Genomic DNA, 24,768 nt, shown 5'->3' with positions numbered 1-24,768 from the left:
TCCTTTAATAAAATCCTCTGTGTGTACCTTTTTAGTCCTGCGTCTCCTGCGTTCTCTCATCCGGTAAAGCACGGATATGAAAAATACGCTGCTTTAATGCTATGCATTTTCTTGTTGTGTATCTTCTGCTACCGGGATTATACCGGGGCGACGATTTATATTTGCATTCACGCTATGCCATTGGAAAAAATGTCGGCTGGGATTTTGCGGCGGCGTTTTGTTTTTCAGCGCGCATCCTAGACGCTCGGAATGAATATTTAATATCTGTACGATGAATCGATCTCGCCGACGACGACCTACCTACGAATATACTGCAAGCGAGGTCCTACGTTTGTCCTCGTCTTGTGAAACTTGCATGATATTTACTTATTTAAAATTGAAAGCATATGCGCTGGAAATTGGCACTGGCATCTATGACGACGCGCCGCCGGGTCGCATCTCCAGTGACCCGAGCGAGTTCCACAAGTTTGCGCCTGTTATTTCTTTGGGTCGCGCGGCATTCGGGCGCTTCCAGTTTGCTCACAATGCCCAGTAGACCTCCCTCGCTAAATGGGTCGTAATTACTTATTGACGCAGCGGTGCTGGGCGCGTTTTATAAACGTCTATCGTCGAAATTTTAATGTTTATTTAGTAGGCGCAAATGTGAGCAAATGGCGGTTTGCCATGTGTTTCCACGAACGCGCGAGCAAGCGCAACTTTACCAACATGTACAAACGTCGAGAATTTCACTTCTTGCGTGAAATTGCATGTGGCGTCAGCGCTTTTCCCAGACCCATTTCGAGGTTCGTGGCTACGAAACGGGACGAAATTTGCATATAAGCGATCTAACTTGACTTAATCAAGGTAAATGTTGTTGGTAGAAGTTATTTCACTTCCTTTTATATTTCCCTTCCGGTCTGGAATATGAATATACATTATTTATCAAAAATTGGAATGTGAGTGCTGGTGGAAATTTGGCACGGTCGATTTCTTTTATTTTTGTTTTATCGAGTATTTTAAAGGATTCTCGGTAGTAATTCATACAACAAACAGTATCGCGGATTCCAGTGTGTGTGGTGTGCGTGTTTTGGCGCTATTAAAAACGATTTTCTGATTGCTGCTTTTAATTTCGTCTTCGCACGATCGCTATATTGCACCTCCCCTGGTAAAAATATGGTAGCTAAATCGAGGCAACCGAGAAAAATTCATAATATGCGTGTTTACGGCAAGTGTGTGCTTCATTAGTTCACGAACATGAATTTGATGAATTACTTGAGCTTTCTTCTAAGCTTAAATACTATAACTTGCATACTTTACATCTTGCTATTTACTTTGTATTGATGACCTGAATATGAAAAAGTTACATAAATTAACTTTTTCTGGTTCTCATAGTCTTGATTAGATTGCTTAGTATCAAGTGTTTTATTTGCTTTTTGCGTTTTTAGAATGAATTTCGTATAAATTCAGAGATTAAAAATGATGAATGTGGGTGAAATAAGGATTAAACCTTTTACTAATCTGGAAATATAACTGATTTGTTTCAGGAGCTACCATAAACAATGGGTTGCTTTGGCAGTAAGGATAAACTGTCCAAAGAGGACATGGACTTTCTAAAGACCCACACACGCTACGATGAGACGACAATTAAGGAGTGGTATAAAGGGTTTAAGGTAAGTGATAATATTATATTACATTTTTAATAACCTAAAAAGCTAAGGAACCCTGATCCCGTTAATAATACCAATACTAGCGCAAACGTGAAACATGATCAACTCTTGAATTTTCCACATCATCGAATTTCATTCAATTCCATTAACAAGAGAGCTCACATTCCATCTGACATGAATACATTATCGCGAACAAATAACGAGACACAAGTGAATTGTGCGCGAAGCGGTCCTCGGCTTCCACCGCCCTCGACCCGTCCCCAGATGGCCTGGTCTACCGTGTGTTGCACATTACAAGATACTTAAAACACCCGACTCGTTTCATCGCGCAGCTTTAACAATACCGCCGCCGACGTGCAACAATAGCGCACATTGCGGCCCTGTGGGAAGGTTGATGACAATATTGGAATCCACATAATGGAATACCAAACTGCGACAAACCGTTGGAGGAGAGCCGAGCACTTTCCAGTTTTCATCCGAGGCATGCGTGCATAACTTCACATCTCCTCATCTTTATCCATTTCGCTCCACTTGCGCAGTTATTCATTTTGCACGCATTGTACTTGGTGTGCGCACATCGGGAAAATGTCCGCGCCAGTCTTTAGCGTTACATTCAGTTAGATTTCATTGTCACACTGTTGAGCCGTGCGACATGTGTGGAAGGGAAATATGCACAGAAGCGAGATGCACACCGCTGCAGAACAGTGGCAACATAATCTGATATTAAACTTTGAAGCCGTTTTCATATTGTTGGATGTATTATGTATGCATGTATCATGCGCGCAGAAGTGGAACGACATCGAACGATCCTGAAACGTAAAAGCACGCTTGTTAGACCGGCGAGCATACGAAATTAATTCTATGAAGTTTCCTGATAATCTATTCATGTTGTTAAGCTAGAGCGTCGAAATTATTAATTGTTTCCACCGAATTTTGGTACCTGGGCGTCGCTGATGCGAATGAAAATATTTAATTTTCTTGCTGCGCATGTTGCTATGATTTTCATTTTCACACGCATAAAACAGCTTCAAGGTAGCAACGCAACGTAAACATAAAGCGGGGTACTAAAAATCGACCAGAAAAACCCTAAACACTCATTTTTAAACAACATATAAATAGCTCATGAATGATGTGCCGCCTGGCTTGCGAAATCATTGTGTGCGAACATAAAACCTGAGTAAATTTAAAGTTGCTGCAAAAATTGCCTAAAAATAAATTAGATTTATTGTTAGTTTCGTTCTAATCATAAATCGAGTATGTTAATTTTCCATGCTTTGCCCGAAATTCATATTTCACTTTGATTTATTGCCATATGTAATAATACATAGCAAAATGTGCTTTTAACATGACAAAAGAATTCGATTTTATGTCATCCAGTGTCATTTCTTGATATTAATGAATTTCTATTCTAATAATACCCATCCTGCTCGTTGGCGCGCTTGATGGTGCGTTAGCAGGTCGTACACATAGTTTCACTAGGCTGTCGTTTTTCCTCTTCTTCTTGTGTGACGCATTCGTTAACTGGATGCGGAACCCGCTGTTAAATCTTCATTAGTGTGAGCGCGGGCCGAAAGGCATTTAAAGAGGCTTCTGCTGGAAATTGCAGTCCATTTTCCCGGCTCGTCGGACTCGTTAGTGGATCGGTCGGTGGCGGATTGGCGGCGAGGACGAGTGGTTTAGTGGCCCGAGCGATGTGAACACGTCCGAACGAAAGCGGGTAGCGCGCGGCGGCTGACGGGGCCGGCCAGCCTATGGCGCTTAGTTTGCCGACAGAAATATACCAGAGGATGACGCATATAGGCGAGCGGCGGCTACATCGTATGTCCGCCACCGCGGAACACTAATGAAAACGTTAGTGCAAATAAAGAGAGCTGTTTGCAGCGGGGAAATGAATGTCGACGGCTAAATGCTTCGCATATTTTCCACTCGCGTTAAAATAATGTAAAATTGTCGAACGAGGGGCGGTTGCGGGATGTTCAGTAAACCCCAACGAGATAACTAGGAACAATTATTTGTGCGAGTGAATAGTTTACACTACTTGCTCAGGAATTTAAATGTCTAAACACATTGAGCAGTTCTCCAGAGTTTTTTTTTATACTGATGTAAGGTACAGATTGAATGCTTGAAAAATTGTTGATCAAATTAATTAATATACATTTCGAATGCAAGAGGAGTCGAAATGTTGCAAACCGTCGCGCTTGGTGTTTGTACCACACCTTAAGGTTGAATAAATAAAGTGCAGGCAAATAATTCAACGTATGTTTAGGTGGATCACGTACGCATATTGGTTTCTTATGCATATATCTTTCACGGAAATTCAATTTTCCGGAAGCGTAAAATTTTATGTCTAACTTTAGGGACAGAATATAACACGTCGTATGCAAATAAAATTATGCAAAGCTGTGTTTTTACTTCCGTTTCGACAGGTATATCTTTATAGCGGTAAAGATATTTGAATATTTCGGTAGCTCGTGTTAGTTTATATTCATCATGCATTTGCGCATAGAAATTTCAATTTCCTGCCTACGAATATCAATATTTTCTCGTGTTTCATCCGATAAATATTTCATTTTAGTTCAAAATAATCACTTTGTGAGTTTCAATTCGATAAAAAGAGAAATCACAACAAATAAATAACGGATTTGTGACCGAATACTATTGAATACCTGTGTAGTATGCTGCGCTGTCTTCGTATGCGCATTTGGCAATAACGCCCTTTATTGTTCAGCCATATTACATCGTCCGCAATTCCATTAGTGTAGCACCACTTTCACGCCACACTCGGCGTGGTACTTCTGCACGTTACATCGGTACGTGGTTGGCAAACATATAACGATGGAGGCGCAATTTCTAGCATCCCACTTTACGACTCCGACCTATTCACAGTTGTACACAACACGTAAATCAAACATTCGTATAAATCAATATGACGTTTCGAAAATGTGAATTATTAGTTTCACACTCTTTGTGCATATATTTCGGGGCGTTGGATGAAAGGATATTAATACTATCACAAATTGTGTAATTAAAGTGAGAAAAAAAAACAATTTACAACCAAACACAAAACCCTGAATTTTAGGCAAACCCATTTGAAATTTTAATTAAACTTTTTTCAATTTAACCGGTTTTAATTCCTTTTAGTCAGCGAATCACTCAAACGCATAATTAATCCGATTTGCCGAATGCAATATTGAACACTTCCAAATTTGATCTGTACAAATTTACTGCTCCGCCGAGCAGAAATGAATGATACAATTAAATTCGGCGAAAAACGCGCCTACCAACAAGTGATGTGAACGTGCATAAACTGAAATTAATGATGATTACAATGAAGGTTTTGCAGCTATTAGGGCTATTTCAATCTGCATTTTCTTTTTATTGCGTTTCCAAAGCGTTCTACTTTACTGGCATGTGGTTGTAGATGTTTTGGTACACATGCGAAGGTAAAAAGCTTTAATTCCCACCGGTGATTTCGTTTTTAATTAAAATCATACAACTGCGCATCACCTATTCGATTCACATCGAACAAAGCATGTGCGTATGGTACGTGTGCAAGTAATAAAAGAAACAAAGCTTTTTGTCTGTCGCTGTGAATGTGACTCATTATCAGTTCGAATTTAATATAAACCTAACATGTGAAGCAGTATAATTTAGATCTTTACCTGGAAAATAGCAAGCGAAATTGTTGTATCGATTATTATTTATTTGTGTAAAGGATTTTGAGGGTAAACGTATAGTAATAAATGCTTTCAGTTCGATTATTAGGTGACGCACGAAGTCGGGGAAAAAATCGAATACATTGATCAAACTTGTCCCACAAAATGAGAATAAGTTCAAGTTTAGACGGTCGTATAATTAGGGGTTCCTTGAAATATTAATTCAAGGTTTTTCATATGCAGAACATTTATTTCTTTATTTTTGTGGAACCAAATAGATATTATTCTAATTGCTTATTTTTACTTATTTATCACGTATTATTATTATTATTAGACATGTTTTTCTTTCAATGCGTCCCACGTAGAACAGAATTTTAAACGAATTTTCAAAGAAATGCATGTGCACAATGTGTTGACAATAAATAACATCGGATTTAATTAACTTTGAACATCATTGATGATTTTTCATCCCTGGTACGCACGTAATAATTGATTGACACATGGTGATAGATTAGATCAATTACGCCTACAAATTAACGAATTAATAAATTACAAATAATTCGCTGGAAATGCCCGATTATGACAAATGACAACTAGCCATTTGTAAACATTCCCTGTTTATATGCATGATGTGGATAGACTGCTAGCATATCGACACTCGGAATGATTGAGTGGATCATTATATAGCTCGAGCCGCGACAATCGATAACATATTGCTGCGCAGGACAGTATAGGACATCGACGGCACGATGAGAGGAAATGCCGCGCCAAGTCTAGCCATCGACTACGGCGTATTTAAATAATTAGTGTAACAAACAAATAATATATATCCAATCAATACGTCTTGATATTTTTTGTCTGCTTCGTAAGCGTCCATCTTTCGGGTGAAAACTATTACAATAGAATATATTTATGATGCAGTATTAAAGCTATTGTTGTAAACCTACATCACATAGTATTTTGATTTAGTTACTTCAGTAATATGATAAATGGGGTGAAAGACAGATGACTGGAAAATTCTACAGATGCAAAATTCATTTTTATTTGGTTTTGATCAACCAAATATAATCATATATTATTTACTTCCATTTTATTAGTCTGGTGTTGCTAATTGCTTTAGACAGTAGAAAATGACGAATATGCGACACATGTTCAAAAATAAAAATTAAGAATATAACATGTTATAAAATGCAAACAAATAATTCATTTTTATATTGAGTAAACTAAATTGATAGAAACTTTAACGAAAACCATAGTTGAAAATGTCACAAAACCAAAAATTTCAGAATTAAAAAAAAGAATAAAAGTGCTTCTGTTGATATAACAAAAAGAATAAATTTCGCTTATTTTGCAAGTTTGACTGTATCTAATTATTTAATCCAAGGAATGTTTTGACAAACAGTTGAGCAGATTACGACATAACGATACAGACAGTGTTCACATAATTTTATCACATTATAATAATTTATCTCTGCGGGAAACTCGCGAACGAGAAGTCAGGATGCCTGCGATGTCACAAGCATATTATTCATGCGTAGTTTTGGTGTAATTAACTGGCAATTGAATTAATAACAGTGAGAAACTGAATGGTATGCCAGCAAGCGCAATCGCGTCAGCAAAAGCAATGTGGAGAACTACCGCATATTATTCCGCACGTTGGTGAATATGAAAGCACTTCTCACTGCATCCATATCCCAACAAATTAGTTTCTAATTAAATGTGAGTACGCCTCAGCGATAGTACAAACCACTAAAGTTTTCTAATTATAGCCGAACATCCTAGGTTGAGCAGAAAATTGTAATCGTGCTATCCGATAGGTTTCTAATTTCGAAACGTTTTTACGATTTTGACATTAAAATGTGATTTAATTTCATTGCTTTCGCTAGTGTTATTAAATCGATAAGACCGCCTATTTTTGGAAGATCCATTAAAAGACAATTTATCAATTGTTCTTCTGGAACCTTGCGTGTGTGCAAAATATATGAACTTTTAATTCAATTGCAATTTCGTTCGCAGACGTTCAAAGTCTCAAATAATCTTAACTGCACGTCTAATAAACGTAATTTAATTGTTATTTATTTCTTCGTTGTTGTACGTTTAGACCTTTTTGTTTTCAACTCGTCATTGTACTTTATTTGGTTGTTATCTTTTCATCGTGTTTCTTGTAGTTCGTTTCGCTGCTTGTCTGGGCGATTTTCCGAACAGACGAACGTTTCTCTCCCACTGGTCATTTCTTGCGCGTCGTCGTACTTCTACGAAACATTATTTCCTTCGATAATCCGGCCGACATGGATAAGGATTTATTACGTCGATCAATCGGCTTTCTTCGATTGCTCCTTTAATATCTCTCTAGTAATAAAAAGGCTTATCAGATTGGACAGCAAATTTAAGATGGATCTCTTGTTGGAAACATGTTGAAGGAAAACAAGTTTATTTATGGTATCACCGTAGATATTGTTGCAAAAAGATAATTGCATTGATTTTTTTTTACTAATTTTCATATTTATAATATTGAGGGATATTTCTTCTTTTGCGTCAAAAATAACAATCAGAAACATTTATACGAAAATGTTGAAAACTTGACAATTTAAAAATTATTTCCCACCTACGTTCTTCTTGTCAATTAATGAATATTTTATCAACTAACGAATTGTTCAATATTTCAACCTACAATCACTGTCTACTTACACTATCCTTTGGCTTGTTTATGTTCAGTATTTACAAAGCATACCAACAACGCCCGTGCGAAATCCGTCGAGGAGTTTCGAATTAGAACGACGTCAAATTTAATTTCGAAATTGCGGTGGCGACGACCCTTGCCATTAGTCGTGTGTCAAATCCTCGACGGAGTTACGTTTTGATTAAATTCAACACTCGCCCGCGCGAGAGCTTCGCCACGCTGCTGCGTTGTCGCGTCGGAAGCAGTGAAATTTCATTACGATACGACGTGTGTCTGGGATACAAAAATTAATCAATTTGGCAAGTCCTTCTACTCTCTATTTACCAGAATTAGTTAATTATAGCTGTAAGATATCAAAGTTTTCTTAAGCCTTGCGCGCACACATATCCAATTTAACATTTTGTTGCGTTTTATTGTTTTGCGACCGAACGTTGAACGGGGTAAGAATAAACGTCTGGAGATAAATGAACTTGGAATGCGTATAATTTATCATTTCAATTAAGTTGAGTGAGTGAACGTTGATAAAGTTCTGATGTTTATTTTTGCACAGCCAAGCGACGAAATTGCGGTTAAATTTTATTTTTAAGTACGGTAGATTGATGTCAATATTCCGCGCTATCTTCTCGATTGCATTTTATTTTTCATATTTATTTTGTCTTCAACATTTCATCTCATGGGGCAATACAAGATTGCGTCGAAGATTCTATTTTCTTTCCAGTTTTTATTTTTTTTATACGTCTTGCAAGTTTATCTGTACTACAGAAAATAATTTGATAGCTATGTTTCTATTAAGTTTTCCAATGATTTTTAAATGGTCTTTCAACAATAATTTTCTGGGAAAATATTTCAAACTTAAAATATCATTGTCTTCAATATTTTGCGCCCATTTTCCCAACGAAATAATATATTAGCACATACCGATTGGGAAAATGTTATCGGACAGGAATTTTGCTGCTTATTGCGTACATATGTCAATTTTCTCATCAATTTACCAACATATAACCACAGGCTGACATTGATATAAATATCGTGCAGTTTATTAATTGAGTTTTTCTTATTTTCAGCAAGATTGTCCAAATGGTCGTCTAACGCCAGCTAAATTCGTGGATATGTACAAGATGTTCTTCCCCTCGGGTAACGCAGAAGAATTCTGTGATCACGTGTTTCGCACTTTCGATATGGATAAAAATGGATACATCGACTTTAAGGTAAAAAATATTGCGATTTTTATTTACGATTAAATATTCCCTCCGTACAATCATGAATGTATGTTGAAAATGATGTATTAATTATATTATTCAATTAAGGTTTATGTTACAACAGTATTCATGATATATATTTGCATGTATCGTATATCACAAATCAGATAATATCAGCCAGCCCCTGGATGCCCATGGCGCTTGTATAAATCGATGCATTTTGTACTCAATAATTACTAATCGGCTGTGCAATGATAAATAGCGCTACGAAATTCATGCTATCGCCACCATGATATGAACGCTCGCAAACGATTTTATCATGTTTATTAATTACGTCGTTCGATTTGAGTATCGGATTCGCAGCTGAGCAACGCTCTAGCTCTATTTTTACGGTTATGGCGCGTATAAATGTTGATCATGTTTTAAACACACCGAACACAGCACAGAATATTGTTTCAATATTTATTTATGCAACTTCATGAATACATTTGCCATGTTTAATGTCGGATATGCGCAGCAACTGGCAATTGAATTAAATCGAAATTAACGTTTCGATAAAACTAATTACATTCCCCGGCGAATTTGATAAAGTACATTCGTTGGAATCATTGCCTACACATGTTGCCTTTACTGAAATCTGACATCGCCACTAGAGGCTAGAAGTACTTTGCCTTCTCACATTTAAGGTCCGATTCCCTATTCGCGTCGGCGATCTCGTCGTCTAATCGAGTTACTAACTTTATGCATCCTCATTGGCACGCTTCCGACCCATTCGGGTGAAACCCTTCCGTGCATCTTCGTAGGCGGAAAAGGAGAGCGGTCTAGGCAGCCTAGTACGGACACGTAAATATAAGACAATGAGCCGGGGACATTCGACAACTAATTAGTTTGCTAATGGCGCTCTTAGTTTCTTGGTGGCGCGTCGGGGTTGTACCATTAGGACAACCTTTAGTAAGACGAGAAGGACGAGTTGCGCGAGACGAGTGGTGTGCTTACCACACTTTGAAGCAGCCTTGCTGACTAGCAACCTTGCGCTTTCGGAATGGATACGCGACGGAACGAATTATGGCATGTCCATTGCTTTAACTACGTGACTCAAATATTTTATATATTCGAAGAAAAGGAACACCTCGCTCGCAGTTCGTTCACTCGGCATGAAGCATGTTGCAATCTGGGTCATATCGATAAGTGCTGTCGTAAACGGGCATGTCAGAAGAAATAAGAAGTGGATTGCTGAATTGGCTATGAAACGGAAGGAAATGGCGTGAAAATTAAATATGCCGGAATAAGCGTGTAGTATCAACCTGGTTATACAATGTACAACAGCGGTAAACCATTAAAATTTGCGCAATATTTTTATTATGATTATATGTTCATAACTATTTTCCTTGAGCAATAAAATTTGCATAAATCCGCTTCTAGTTAATTGCTGTCGACGATAAGAACGAACAAATCACGGATATTTGCAAATTTCAAAACTGGTCAAATTAGTTCAAAACTATGATTCAATTTATTGCCTATATATTATACCGAGTTCATAATATCACCCCTTCCCCTACATCTTTGTAACTTCTCTTTAAAAACGGGACGTAATAAATAACTCGACTGGGTGGTGGCAGCTCAAGTGTAGCCGTGATGGTTGCGGTAGATTTATTGAAGCTGAAATGCACGAGAGCGAAGAGAGAATTACGACAGTTTGGTCTTGCCTGGAATAAATAATTAAAACGCGTCTCCTTGGCTTTTTAATACGCAGGAGTTTCTACTCGCGATCGATGTGACGTCGAGCGGCACACCCGAGGAAAAACTCAAGTGGGCATTCCGCATGTACGACGTTGACGGCAACGGCGTCATCGACATCCAGGAGATGACCAAGATTGTACAGGTAACAACTCACATTTGTTTTCTTTTTCTACGTGGCTGGTTGTTGAAAGTGTCTACGTAATGTTTAACTCAATGCAATGAAAGCTGATACAATTGGTGACGTTTAAATGTGACTTGTTGTTTAGGCGATTTACGATATGCTCGGCGCGTGTTCGTCCAATCGACCGGCCGACTCGGCCGAGGAACGCGCCAAAAACATCTTCGCCAAAATGGACGAGAACAACGACGGGCAATTGACGCAAGACGAATTTCTCAAAGGTTGCCTTCAGGACGAGGAGCTGTCGAAAATGTTGGCACCTTAAATCCAAACAGATAATCATGAAGCGCATTTTAAAACTAACTCCATCGCATTTAAACCCTACTACTTTGTAAGAAACAAACAAACTGCATTTGACGCTCTCACTGTTAAGGTTGATTTATATTTTAATTTAACTAATAACGTCAGAATCATGAACTGTCGTGCCATATTTTATTAAAGAATATTTAGTATTACTGAACGGGTAACAAGGAGCAGTAGACACACACATGACGTCGTAAACCAAACAAAAGACCGAACCTAATTAATTTGAAAATTAAAAACATTTTCCGCATTGTGTCCAACTGATATCAAGTAAAGAGCACACACATACATACTCATACACATAAATGCGCGCACATATAACATTTAACAGAATGGTACGAAAATCAATAAGGTGTAAAAACAGCTTCGATAGAAAATAGACACGGGGGGAATGGAAGAATGCAAGCCAAAGCAAGCAGGCAGGACGCGTGTTGAATGAAACAGGACAACCACATGCACACAATATCTATCCGCGCGGGCGGACTTTGAATATCCGCCGGTTATCGGCAAAAGTACGGACCGGAATTTCCTAAACATGTCACACACGCCATCGCCGCGCCGTCACCCTCACGCGCGCGCACCCTCGGGCTTTGCGTTCCCGCCGCATCAATCCCAATAGGTTCTTCGCAAATCTGTTGCACAACAAAACGTTTCGTTCGTGATACTGGACGTGTTTACATAGATGTCATGCAAATACATAAACAAATACGATTCTAGTCTAAATAGGTGTGTCCAAGTATAGAGGATGATAGGCGCGCTTGTAATCGCAAATATTTAGACGCAACGATGAAATCCTTTCCACTGAACAGATTGGCAGACGTCGAAGACTAAAAAAACTAGCAAATTATCAGAGCATTAACATTCAACCAAAATTTCGATGTGTGTGTATAATATAAATGGGTAAACTTAACGTACACGTATTTGACATACTTGTAAGCATTAAGCATATCAAATTCGATTGTGTGGATGGTCATTCGATGTGTAATTAAAATTCATGGACGTAACATTTCGAACAATGCAATAGTGGACCAGTGTTATGGATTAGGATATGGTGTGCTGATTTGATTTCGAATAATATTTGCTTTTATTTTTATTCAGAAGTCTTATACTTTGTTTGGAGTAGAGTAGTTTCATGCGTCGTCGTAAAATATGCAACACTGTTGGATCAACTATGTTAAACTTGTTTGTTATTACTATTTTTGCTTTATTCTAATTTCTTTTAATTATTGTGTCTAATTTGTAATTTTGCCAGTTTCTTCCATCATGGGTAAATTAAATTCTTTATATCAGTTAAAATAAATCTTCATATTTATGGAGAATAAAATAGGGCCTGTCCTTATTGTCAAGTATAGCTTACAACAGTGGTGCATATTATTTTCGTTTCGTGCTTGCAACTACTCTATAGGACGAAGGGTCAAATTTGGATAACCAGCGAAACCAGGCTACCAATTTTATATAGTCACTCTAGTAGAACACTCGATGGCATATGAAGCATCCGAATTGAAAGCGTATGACAATTACATTTTAAGAGATTTAAGAGAATCATTCAGTTTTATCAGAGGATAGTAGCCACATCATGAACTAGCACAAAGAGCAAAGAAACCGCATTTTACTATTTATATAAACGTGTAATATTTAATTAAAACAAATTACATAGGTGTTTTTACGAATTTAATGAATACCATTGCATTTTACATTAAAATACATCAATGGATATATTTATTAGCAAACTGATTCAACACATGATCGCAAGTCACCTTCACTAATATCAAATAATTGCAAACACACCAATTAAACATACCTTAACATAATCGTAGCGAATATTTGCAAGAATCGTCGAAGTATGTATAATATCACAATCAATCGATGATGCGATTCTCTCCCTATTTTTCATCGACATACATATCTTACTTATACCTAAAACTATCTTTAACTATTGACATTTACGATAGCGCACGTTTATTGATTACATTTTTGTACTCCGCTCTTTCTTGCATCCATCAAAATTGTGGTCCTAAATTAAATTGAAAAGTTTGTTAAGCATGTGAAGCCGCGTTGAGTTATCAGAAAACGGTCCAAAATTTCAAAATCGAATTCTGTTTATATCATTATTTATTTCACTTTGATAACATTTTGTATAAGTGGAGTTATTGTTCTTAAAGAAAACAATTAAAAAGGTCCAAGAATAATCTCTTAAATCTAAACTAACTAAATCTTCTAACAAGAGTTCTAACTACGTTTTCGTAAAAGATTTGACTTAAAAATTGATGAATTAATAGAAAATTAAAGTAAACACACTTAAATGATGATGCTATTTAGTCGAAACCCTAATTCATATTTTTCTACTTGCACATACTGTACGATAAATATATACATATTACGATTAATACTACATACTAAACCTAATTAATTAACGTATCTACTTATAATTGTAATTGAGAACAACATGAGAAACACAAACTTCAATTTAAACTTAATGATGTTTATAATATTAACACTCGGAAACTGAGAGCCATAAAACGTATAAACGTTACTTTTTAATCAATAATTATTATCTAAACAAATTGTTCTTATTATGCGTAAATAATAAATGTATAACGTCAAACGTTGAACAGTTTCGAACTAATATCATAAGAAAGTGACATAGCTGTTAATTTTACTTGAATTTGAAGTTATATTGTATACTTATTATATTATGTACCATGTTATGTTATTGCTATTATTACGTATTTAAGTGATGATAATACATGATTAATTATTATTATTATTATTATTCAATGATATACATTGAAATATGAGATTTGTAACAGAGTGTAAAGAAAACTAATCGGCGCATCTTTCTAGTGCGAAGCAATCCTGATGACTTGTAATAATTGTCAATTAAAAACGAATACCAAAACATGAAATCGACCAAGGGAATCCACATATTAAGGGAAAACGTAATCAAATTTTAGCGGATGCTTAACCATCAGCTGAAAGAAGCCGATTAGTTTTGCTAATTTTAGTCGTTGTAGAATGACATACAAAAACAGATATAATAAGCTAAGTAAGGCAAGTGAAGCAGCTAACTAATATCGTCGTTGTAGGTACTCTAAACAAACATGGAAAAAATACAAAAATATCACATTTTATCAATATCAATTTCGATGTTTTGTTATATTGCATTCAGCGTATACATTTACGAACCAGCAATGATATGCATGCGAAAAGGTAAAAGGTTTAACTTATCAAAATATACGTACGTTTGTGCTCGATACAGGAGCATTTCATCGCGCAGTATTCGATTGTAGACATGTTGGAAAAACATGAGTCCTTCGAATTTTCATTGCTTAATTTCACGCGTTCTTACGAACGCTTGCTGTTTTTCACGCTCGTTTAACGTTTGTGCCTGCGTCTCTATTTGTCTGCAGGGATGCGAATAATAGCGACGACACACTACAGTAGATAGTGCCGCCGAGACGTTGACGTAACGACGCGTGAACAAGAAGAGGCACGAGCCTGCGACCGAAGAAGCCCAAGTGCAGGTACGAAGCCGCCGGCCGGCAGAAGAAGGACGCGGGGACGAAGACGACACGCACACACAACACACACGCCGACGAAGAAGTGATCGTAGTATAGTGGTGGCGTGGCGTGCGCGTTCCGTAACAAAAGACTCTAGTCATGGGAAAACAAAACAGCAAGCTAAAGCCCGAGGTACTCGAGGATCTCAAACAAAACACTGAGTTTTCAGGTCAGTTATTTCCGCACTTCTCTTTTTTACTTGTTTTCCCTTTGCGGCCTTCTCACATGTGGGCGAGTTTGCTTTTTGGTGTGTGCATCGTCTTTTTTCCGAGAGTAGTATTGTTTATTCTCGCAGTTCCATTAACGTGAACAGTTGTTTTTGTACATTCTATTCAGTTTTATTAATTGGATATGTTTTGCTTGGGTTGCAGATGCTGAAATTCAAGAATGGTACAAAGGTTTCCTGAAAGACTGTCCAAGCGGCCATTTGTCTGTTGACGAATTTAAAAAAATATACGGCAATTTCTTTCCATACGGTGATGCTAGCAAATTCGCGGAGCATGTGTTTCGCACGTTTGATGCAAACGGCGATGGCACGATTGATTTTCGGGAGTTTCTCTGTGCTCTGTCCGTAACGTCGAGAGGTAAATTGGAGCAGAAACTAAAGTGGGCATTTTCAATGTACGATCTGGATGGCAATGGGTACATTTCCAGGCAAGAGATGCTCGAAATCGTCACGGTAAATAATATATTATTCTTTATCTCTAAAGCTTTTGTATCATATTTTTCCTGGTTTACTGTTGCTGTCATGCAGGTTCAGAATATGATCCTTGAAAGGTGGACTTACTCCCTTGACAGTTACTTGAAACTATTTCGTAACATGAAATATTCAAATGCAAATATTTCATTCGCATATGGCGAATTCATGTCAGACTCGCTTTTGTACTTAAAAAACTTTCTTCACAGTGTATGTATTGTTCTATCATTGACACAGGCTATATACAAGATGGTCGGTTCAGTGATGAAAATGCCCGAGGACGAAAGCACTCCCGAGAAGCGCACCGATAAAATTTTCCGTCAGATGGACCGGAATAAAGACGGCAAACTGAGTCTTGAGGAGTTCATCGAAGGCGCCAAGAGCGACCCATCCATTGTAAGGCTGTTGCAGTGCGACCCCCAGTCCCAGTAGCCCAGGTACTGTCGCTACCACCTTAATTACTATGATCCTTCTCTTTATACATATTTCATTATTATTAATTAATTTCTACTACACAAAGCAACATCTGGCAACAACAGCAAAACAACGCAAAACGTTATATATCACGAGTGAGGCAAAAATCAGAAATATTGTATTGTTTAACATTTGTGTGTCAATTCGACAACCTGAAGTAGAATCGTGTCGTATACTACCGAAATCCAAACTAGACACATGTTTTATCAGGTTTTTCTTACTTTTTAGCAGCAGTTTAATTTATATATAATTTAACTTTAATTTATAAGCGAATCGAAACAAAAGAATACAAACTGTATGATACACTCTTTTTCAACTGTGTGATCGCGAGCTAACGAATCGCAAAAAAATGACGAAAAACTCCGTCGGCTTAAAACAATGAATAAATGAAAATTAGTTAATTCAAATGCGAACTGTAATTAATTGGAGAAATATTTAACAAAAACATCACCCACGGATTGTTTTCTCTGAATTTTTGTGTTGGTTCTCGCATAGATTTTAGCATCTTTTTATTATTATTTATGTATATTAATTATAAATATGAAATTTCAAGCGCAAGTATGACTTACTAACAATTGATTTCCAACTAACATATGCCTACTCCATTATTTCGTGTTTAATTTAACGCTAAAGCTGAAGCATAATTCGACAAAAGTAAAAAAAAAACAGCTAAAGTTGTTTCACTTGTTGATAACTTTTATTCCTCACAGAATATTATAAATTGCAAATAATACAGACGGATTCTATGATGGAAACCCTTTCTGTGATTTATTCGAAAGTAAAATATGTTAAATTGTGAACAAATGTTATAATCCTATAAATTTTAAAAATCTATACAGCAGTAATATTCACTAAAGCAGAAGATCCAACGTAATATTAACCAATATCATACCAGACGATTGTTCAGAAGTTTTAAATGCCGTTGCAGACCGTTAATCAAAGATATGATGCATCAAACGTTGCATGTATAGAAGTCACGATGAAAAGAAGAAACGAAATAACATTAAACATTTAAGAAAGTGATAATTATAGCAAATGAACCCAAATTTAGAAAGACGTTCACTGCAGTGCCGTTTGAAATCTTAAACAATATACAGGATTGCACTAGACGCGGCGAGTGACTGCTGAGGTGTCGTATTCTGCTTCCATTCTCCCGCAGTTTCATTCAAAGATACCTTATTAAATGTCAATGAGTAAGACTGAAGATTGCTGTAGTCCACGTTTCGGCAAACGGTTTGAGTACGCTTTGGAACGACAGTTCAAACCTGTATGTTGGGTTCGATATTAAGATGTAATGTTTAACATTGAATTAACAAGTTGTAGGATTAAAATCTTTGAGGTGTTTCAGAAGCATAATATAGAACACTCGGCGCGTTTCAAGAGCGACCTCGTTATACACACTGTAATCAAAATATCGCTTAACTGAACACGCAGCGTATTGATCCTGTACCATGTACAGGAACGCTTTCGTTGATTAATAGTCTCACATGCAGCAGCAAGCAACTATGGTCCGTTCTTTTCCTCACATTTTACACTATCTAGTCGTGATTCTTAATTGTGAAGCTAGCGTAACACTTCTCTTGCGAGTTACTTAAAGTTAAGTGTTGAGTATATGTGGGTGTGTCTTTTACACCGTGGTGTTCTGATTTATTCTGAAACATTTGCGAACTCTAATATCACGTTTTAATGTTACTGTTTTTCGAATTTTCAAAGTTTTTATGTGATTTGAAACGAAATGTTACGTGTGCTAGAATGAGCAGGTCTTTTGCGCAATGTTACTACTCACCTTATTAATTGCTAGCTTAAAATGATCTAATCTAATATACAAAACAAACGATATCTATACGAGAATGTGTCGACGGTACTTCTCCAACGTTTCGGACAACAATCTTCTGTCAACCAAGTAACAAAATCTTCTTCGTCACACGATTAAATAATGATAGAGATACTAATGATACTGATAGCAAATCGAATAATAAAACAATTAAATATCGATCAACTTAACTTATTCTCTTATTCTACGAATAATTATGATTAATGAAATAGTCGTGGGGAGGAATTCTGTCGAAGCGAAGACGCGGAACGACACACATTTATAATCCGTCATTCGATGCTGAAATGCGTCACCAACATTCAGACGGGTTCTGCGGATAAGATTATCGATTCAACAAGGGGAACGGAATGAAATGAATGATAAACACAATAATAATTGAGATAATTGAACCTGTGTATAATGGGAGAATACGTAGAATGCTAGTTAGTGACTATCAAATTGAAGTAAATACTCTACTCTTGTTGCTAGATCAATTAATAAACCAATACTATGAGTAAGTAAGAGTTATATCGAGTTGGGAAGTAACAAGTACGGAATTGCTAGAAGCGTTTGTATTAAAGTTTTCCTTATGAAAAATGATAGCTAGGGAACCCGTTTGTTTGTTTGATCGCATATTTAAAGATATAAACGATGAAAACACGATGAAGTTACATGGGAGTTTAAGTACCTACTATGAATCTTACGATAAATGAGTCGCCGGTTGCGATCTCGTGTAATTAATGATTCGCGACGCTCAGTCGCGGATGCTAACGACTTTTTGATGAATATTATTGTATATTATACAAGTACACTCGACACTCATCACATGAAAACATACACATTTACATTCACACGTGTACGACACTTATTGATCACCGATTCGACATTACAATTAATTACGATTCCGATGTTTAACTTAAATCTCAATCGTGTCTCTCGTTCCTCACTTTTTCATTTCCATGATTGCTTTAGTTTATCCTGCATTTTTTCCTATTTGGGATGTTCCCCCGCTGCAAACACTTGAACGAATACGTGTTCTCGTTGTATACTACAAGTAAAATGGATTTCAAACATTTGTAAATGTTTTTCGGATGCTATATTGATAGTAGGATGTTTATGGAGACGAGTTCATGAAGGATTCGTTCTTCACCGATTTGATTAGGACAAAATTGTATTGCAGAACTTTGGTTGTTTATAAAAAGGAACAAAATACGCATCAATGTCGAGGCCTAAACAACTAAATTAATTAATACTAAACAAATTAAACCAAACGATATTATATCGTAATCGAGATCAATTTTAAAATGGAGAAAGCAGGAGGAGACAAGTAGAATCGTTTTTCATAAATTAAATTAATAGTACTAGTCGAAAATCCACTTTACAAAGAAATACAAGACATGTCAAGCATTCAATGCCTTCAAAAATGTAATGATTCGGCCGATTCAAAGCAAATAAAGATAGCAAACATTAATGTTTCCCTCGAGAGAATATTGTGGAGATATGTGATTTGTAGATTTATGTAGCTATGTTGTTTTAACGTGATGTTTGTCTCAGTTGCACAAAACAAAGATAGCTCATATTTATTTGACCATCTTGTGTATAAATCCGAGCAAATCATTTGTATTATTTGTAGTTGTGCTCTCGGTAGGTGAGCAACCAGTTTACGCAAACAAAATAATTGTGATTTGTTGCTGTATATGTTCATACCTTTGTGACTAATCTTTTATGCCGAATATCAATTGACGAAGGTGCGATTTGTGAACATTATTTAATCAACTGTTTGAAACGTTAAATACGTCTTGATCTTCCTGAAGTTGTTTTATGCGTATTGTGGTTTTATTATAAACTCTTGTTAAAGAATCAAATAAGATATATGAAAAAGAAGATTCAACTCAAACAAGAAAATTACGTAGCTACCATCAACAAATGAGATATATGATGAGCATGTGCAGAGAGATTAACAAATTAACATATAAAAGAATGTTTTCAGATGTTGAATGAAAGTGAAAACAAACAAAATAATAATGATAATTAAATGACTTAAAAGTACTTGTCTACATGTAATATCCGAGAATATAAGAGATAATATATGCTAAAAGATCAGTTTGTGTTTTATTAGATTACCTTCTAATGTTCTATTTAGTGTCTGCCTATTTTATGTTTGTGGTGATAATTTGATTATTAATTGCATTCTTTGTAGACTGCTACAATTGGCAGCATGCCACGAGAATTGAACGCGTGCTTTAATTAATTTGTAAATACATGTCGTAAGTTTTCTTTTTTATTCAAGAATGCGGGCAATAAGCAAAATAAGAAGATATTTATGCGTTGTGAATGTACAATTTCAAGTGTTGACATTATATCGTTTTGTGAAAAAGGTCACCTTTCTATCAACGATAGTGCAAATATTGCCATCTGTGACAATACAATATGTTTTCGTGTCCAGTAACAAAACTGATTCCAAGTTGATCGTACCGTATTTTGTGATAACAGTGAAACTGGAAATCGTGCAAAGATCATCTTCTATAACTGTAAGTACTCAATATTCTACTACAGAACTAGTGCGGAAACACACACATAAAAAATTAACACCAATGATGCTGCAACATTGTGATATATCAGTGTTTAGAAAATTCGTGCGAGCGGTTGATTTAAATGTTTGGATATCTGCTGAATGTAACAAAATGTTTAGCAAGCAAAGTAGCGCAGGTCGTATCGTTGTGCGTCGAGTTCTATCTCTCATGGGCATTATTTATTGGTCGTTGTGTGAAAAACTCGTGGAGTGGGTAGACAGCACACAGCGGAAACCGGAAATTTATAAATATCTTTCAAGGTTTACTTTTGTCACTACCAAACAACACATTGTAAATCACCACATACAAAACCGTGAATATTCTCACCACTTTTTGATGCATCTATAATCAAATATTCAAGTAAATCGAGTTATGAAAGTTTAGTTTCGTTTATTTAAAAAAAAATTATTCCATGTCTATATGCACAATGTCTTTCTTTCATCAGATAAACTCGTAACAAGGCAGCTTGTTGAACATACTGTGGTAATATAATTACGAACGCGATATTTTCCTGTGGAAAATCCTAAATCTACAAGATCGACGAATACTTCCTATTGAAATATTCTCTACTGTGATAGTGATAGAATGCACCGGTGAGCTTCATCCTGGCAGCGAGCTTCTTGTCGTCGTCCAGGGATTTGTAGAAATCGGATCTGTTAGATTTGTTGCTGTAGGTGCGCAGGGCGCGCTCCGCCCAAGTCTGCGGTCGCGGGATCTCGCGCTTCTGACCCTTTTGTCGTTTATCCAAGTAATCGATTACGTCATCGTAGTAATTCTGCCTGTAGTCGAACAAATATTTATACTGCAGGAATTTCGGCCTGGAAAATAAAGTCCGACAGTTAGTGAGATATTTATTATGATTACGTCGGCCGCGATTGTTTGTTTCATTTTATTCACCGCATTATTAATTTTCCACCACGTTCAGAATTGTTCCAGCGCAAGTATATGCTTTTAATTAATAAAATTAATGAAACGTAAACAGCGCGCGCTCATCGTTGAATATTATGTCAAAAGTTTCGGGGGAGATTTACCTGATCCAATGCCTGCAAAGCAGTAACCTGTCAGGATCCAGGTACTCGGTTTCGAATTCGGACTCTTGCGGTGCTGCGGCCGCCTCGCCCTCGCCTCCTTCGGCCGGGGGTTCTCCGCCCTCAAGTCCGGCAATGGCGGCGGCAGCAATTGCCGCTGCAGCAGATGCTTGCGAGATCGATGAGAGCTTCCTCAACAATTCGCCTGGTTCCGGCGCTGGTGGTGGCAAATCATCCTCATCACCACCGAAGAAGAAATCATCGTCAGACATTATATGACTTTCTGCAAGAACCGACGGTAAGTCCTATGTTTCACTGGATATATCACAATTATAGAGAATGTCCCATGAATATATGTAATATCAGAATCAGTTATCACAGAGGACAAACACGTTTACTTACATGCGGTCGGTTTCGACTCGAGCAAATCTACCAGCAACTGCGTGGCACCTTGTTCACCAAAGACCTTTGTAAAGTCTGATGATCTAACCGCACGACAAATTTAAACGGGCACGAAATCACCTCCCCGCCTCCTGTACCTTGCCAATCACTGCCGTACTAGCAAAATCACGCACACCACTTCGTTTGGCGCTCGCACTGTTGGTGTGGTACCGTTTTCTCGGACCGTGCAAAGTCGGTGTGTTCGTTCACCGGCGTCTCTTGACAGACCCAGCACTCGGGTGGGCTTTATTTAAAGTACCTTACTATTTCGATGTGTGCGTACCCCCACGACACAAGCGTAGGTATTGTAATAGGACCAATTGCCAATCGATTTTATTGCGATATCATAATTACGTTTCAAACGCTGTTCATTTAATTAAGCCGTAATTAGACGCCCTTCATTTGAAGAGCCAGCACGTGCTGGGTTTATGGAATGCATGCCTGGAATACCAATCTGCAATGCACACCTCGCACGTGTGTGTTACATTATTACATTTGCATTCGCGTGTTGTTTATTTCGCCATACTACAGTGGGATATATTTTTGGGGATTGTACATTATGAATATTTTATTATTTCCATGGGCTTTTCAAATTTATGTGTTTTCATGGCTATAAAACATGCGAATCCTATCGTAGCTCTTAATATTTTGAATTGCCAAATTATCCTACATTCAATGGCGCACGCCAGGAATCAGTAATTCAATTAAAATAATAATTGACTCGTAATTGGCCCCATTAAGCGTCGACACACTGGCTGTGTGAGGTAAAATTGCGTGCGTTAGAAACGTCAATAACGTAATAAATCTGCATCTCTCTCCGTTGCCGTATCGCGTACGTGAGCTTTTGATAATTTTAAAGCTGCTTGGCAGATTCGTTATTTGCGTCCCACCACACGCAACCAGTTGCCTTCATCCTTTTTGTTTTCCCACACGGATGATGCTCCTACGCCAGCGGCACAGACATGCTAGACGTTTTCTAAGTGTTTGTTGTTGGGCTAGAGTTGAGTTATACGCGTTTTGGCTCGGCATCATTTATTGCCAACGCATTGTTCGCTGGCTGTCGTTACGCGCAAATAAATTCACGTGTAAGCTTTGCATATACCGGGGGACACATGAAAATCTCAAAACCAAAATATATAAACTAAACTGATTAATTTGATTATATGGGTAATTAATTTAAGTTAAATGTCGCGCAAAAATAAACAAAATTTAAAGGTTTTTAATCAAATTTAAATGCGCCGTATAAAAACATTTTTTATTGGATCAATATACTTTAATATAACGCTTTGATGATTTTAAAGATACCATTAGTAATGACAGCGCGTAGAGCTTGGATTGATTTCGAATATGTATGTGAGAAGGTAAATAAAACGTGTAGCAAGGATCGTGTTCGACCGTGCTCAGACCAGGACACGCCATGCGAAAATATCCTTTGATTAGGTAACGAAGGTCAATATTAATTAGCAGCAGAGTCAATCAATATTGATACGTAGTTGCGCTTAGGTTTTTGAGTTTACCACAAATTTATTCTTTATACTATTTTTTTCGCCTAGCATTTAGTTCCTGTAATTATTATTGTTATTAGAGCATTGTGCTGCACGACTAATGCATCTTCATAAATATAACTGGTATGTGGGCCAGACGTAAGAAGAGCGTGTCAATTATTTAAGTTATGCGACAATTATTATTATAATCTTATTAGAATTTAGGACTGTTGAAAACTTTGCTCAGATTCTTTTTTTTTTTGACTCTGTAGGTAAACACCTAAATGATCTTGGCGGGTGGAAAACTCATTTAGAGAATTTCCATCATTTTTCGACATTTCCTGGCTGTCATTCCCGCTAATCGCCGGCAACGCATTTAACTTACATAATGATTGCAATTATGTTCCGGTTGCGCTTGCTTTTATGTTTGCCGCGTAGTAAATGTCAGCTGTTGTCAACGCATTGAATAACAAATAGTTTCTATATTCTCTAAATTGCATACGGTGTAACTTTTTAATGTGCTCTTAAAATAACCTACATAAATAATCAGTTTATCACCCTGTATTACATTCGTTATTATTTAGTATAATAAATTTTGCAAAGTTTTTTTTTCTTCTTGAAATGCGAAAATATTTTCCTTTCGTTTGGTTCCGTTTAGTCGCGGTCTCGGTGTTTTTCTTGCGTAATTCTAGCTGAAAACACTCCAAGTAAACGCAGTCGAAATTAGTCAACACAATGAGATGCGACCACGATGATTTCATCCAACATCTAATATAAAAGGAGCATAATGTTACTCGTAGTAGTTTTGTTGACAGAAATAAATCTGTGAATTTATATATAAAGCGCAGTTTTTGCTAGATTCAACGAAAATAAATGTCGTGAGAAAGTAGATGGATGTCGGTGCGTAAAGTGTGCTAGTACGTAATGAGTCATACTCCCAAGGTTATAAATTATTTCAAGTATTTTTTATCAATCTAGGCGTAGACTTGTGCATTACACATTTATGGAAAGTTCTTAAAAATATGTGGGTATAATGGTGCATATGAAATTCTAAATCATAGACTAAAATAATATAAGAAAAATTTATAAATAAGAAAAGGGAAGGTGTTAGAAAAATGGTGTTAAAAGTTTTAGAATTGAAAGGAAACTTTATGATTATACTAAAATGCGAACAAAACTAGCTTTAAGAAGTTCAGACGTGGTTTGATGTTTTTCTTAATTATCTACTTTAATTAAATAATTAAAATCATTTTATATAATAGAACCAACTAAATTTAATAAGGCCTTTGAAGGAA

The 24,768-nt window shown here is 36.8% G+C and overlaps 3 protein-coding genes across 6 annotated transcripts in view; 2 read left to right on the top strand and 1 right to left on the bottom strand.

The window, feature by feature from the left end:
* LOC135793286 (neuronal calcium sensor 2) overlaps positions 1-14,543 on the top strand; it is a 35,908-nt gene extending 21,365 nt beyond the window's left edge. For 2 of the 3 annotated variants that reach the window (XM_065304181.1, XM_065304180.1), the window contains exons 2-5: positions 1,524-1,649; positions 9,047-9,190; positions 10,935-11,063; positions 11,188-14,543. In XM_065304181.1, the coding sequence (XP_065160253.1) occupies positions 1,539-1,649; positions 9,047-9,190; positions 10,935-11,063; positions 11,188-11,364 (561 nt within the window). In that variant the 5' untranslated portion in view covers positions 1,524-1,538 and the 3' untranslated portion in view covers positions 11,365-14,543. Of the gene's footprint in view, positions 1-820; positions 844-1,523; positions 1,650-9,046; positions 9,191-10,934; positions 11,064-11,187 lie in introns of those variants that run through there. The other variant, XM_065304182.1, reaches the window with a different exon arrangement.
* Nca (neurocalcin homolog) overlaps positions 1-16,686 on the top strand; it is a 40,668-nt gene extending 23,982 nt beyond the window's left edge. For both annotated transcript variants that reach the window (XM_065304179.1, XM_065304178.1), the window contains exons 2-4: positions 14,813-15,132; positions 15,335-15,642; positions 15,898-16,686. In XM_065304179.1, coding sequence (XP_065160251.1) covers positions 15,063-15,132; positions 15,335-15,642; positions 15,898-16,092 — 573 coding nt within the window. In that variant the 5' untranslated portion in view covers positions 14,813-15,062 and the 3' untranslated portion in view covers positions 16,093-16,686. The remainder of the gene's footprint in view (positions 1-14,812; positions 15,133-15,334; positions 15,643-15,897) is intronic.
* Positions 16,687-20,890: 4,204 nt separating this feature from the next.
* On the bottom strand, positions 20,891-22,221 carry fln (flightin). Its single transcript, XM_065305529.1, has 3 exons — positions 21,951-22,221; positions 21,552-21,831; positions 20,891-21,338 (listed from the first exon to the last, which is right to left on the bottom strand). Exons 2-3 carry the CDS (start codon positions 21,818-21,820, stop codon positions 21,050-21,052), a joined length of 558 nt encoding a protein of 185 aa, XP_065161601.1. The 5' UTR covers positions 21,821-21,831; positions 21,951-22,221; the 3' UTR covers positions 20,891-21,049.
* Between the last annotated feature and the right edge of the window lie 2,547 nt (positions 22,222-24,768).

This window comes from Atheta coriaria, unplaced genomic scaffold, assembly GCF_025399875.1.
Source record: "Atheta coriaria isolate IRGN ID8LTWV9N9 unplaced genomic scaffold, Caltech_Dcor_3.1 hic_scaffold_6_pilon, whole genome shotgun sequence".
NCBI lineage: Eukaryota > Metazoa > Arthropoda > Insecta > Coleoptera > Staphylinidae > Dalotia > Dalotia coriaria.
This window is presented reverse-complemented; position numbering and strand designations above follow the sequence as displayed.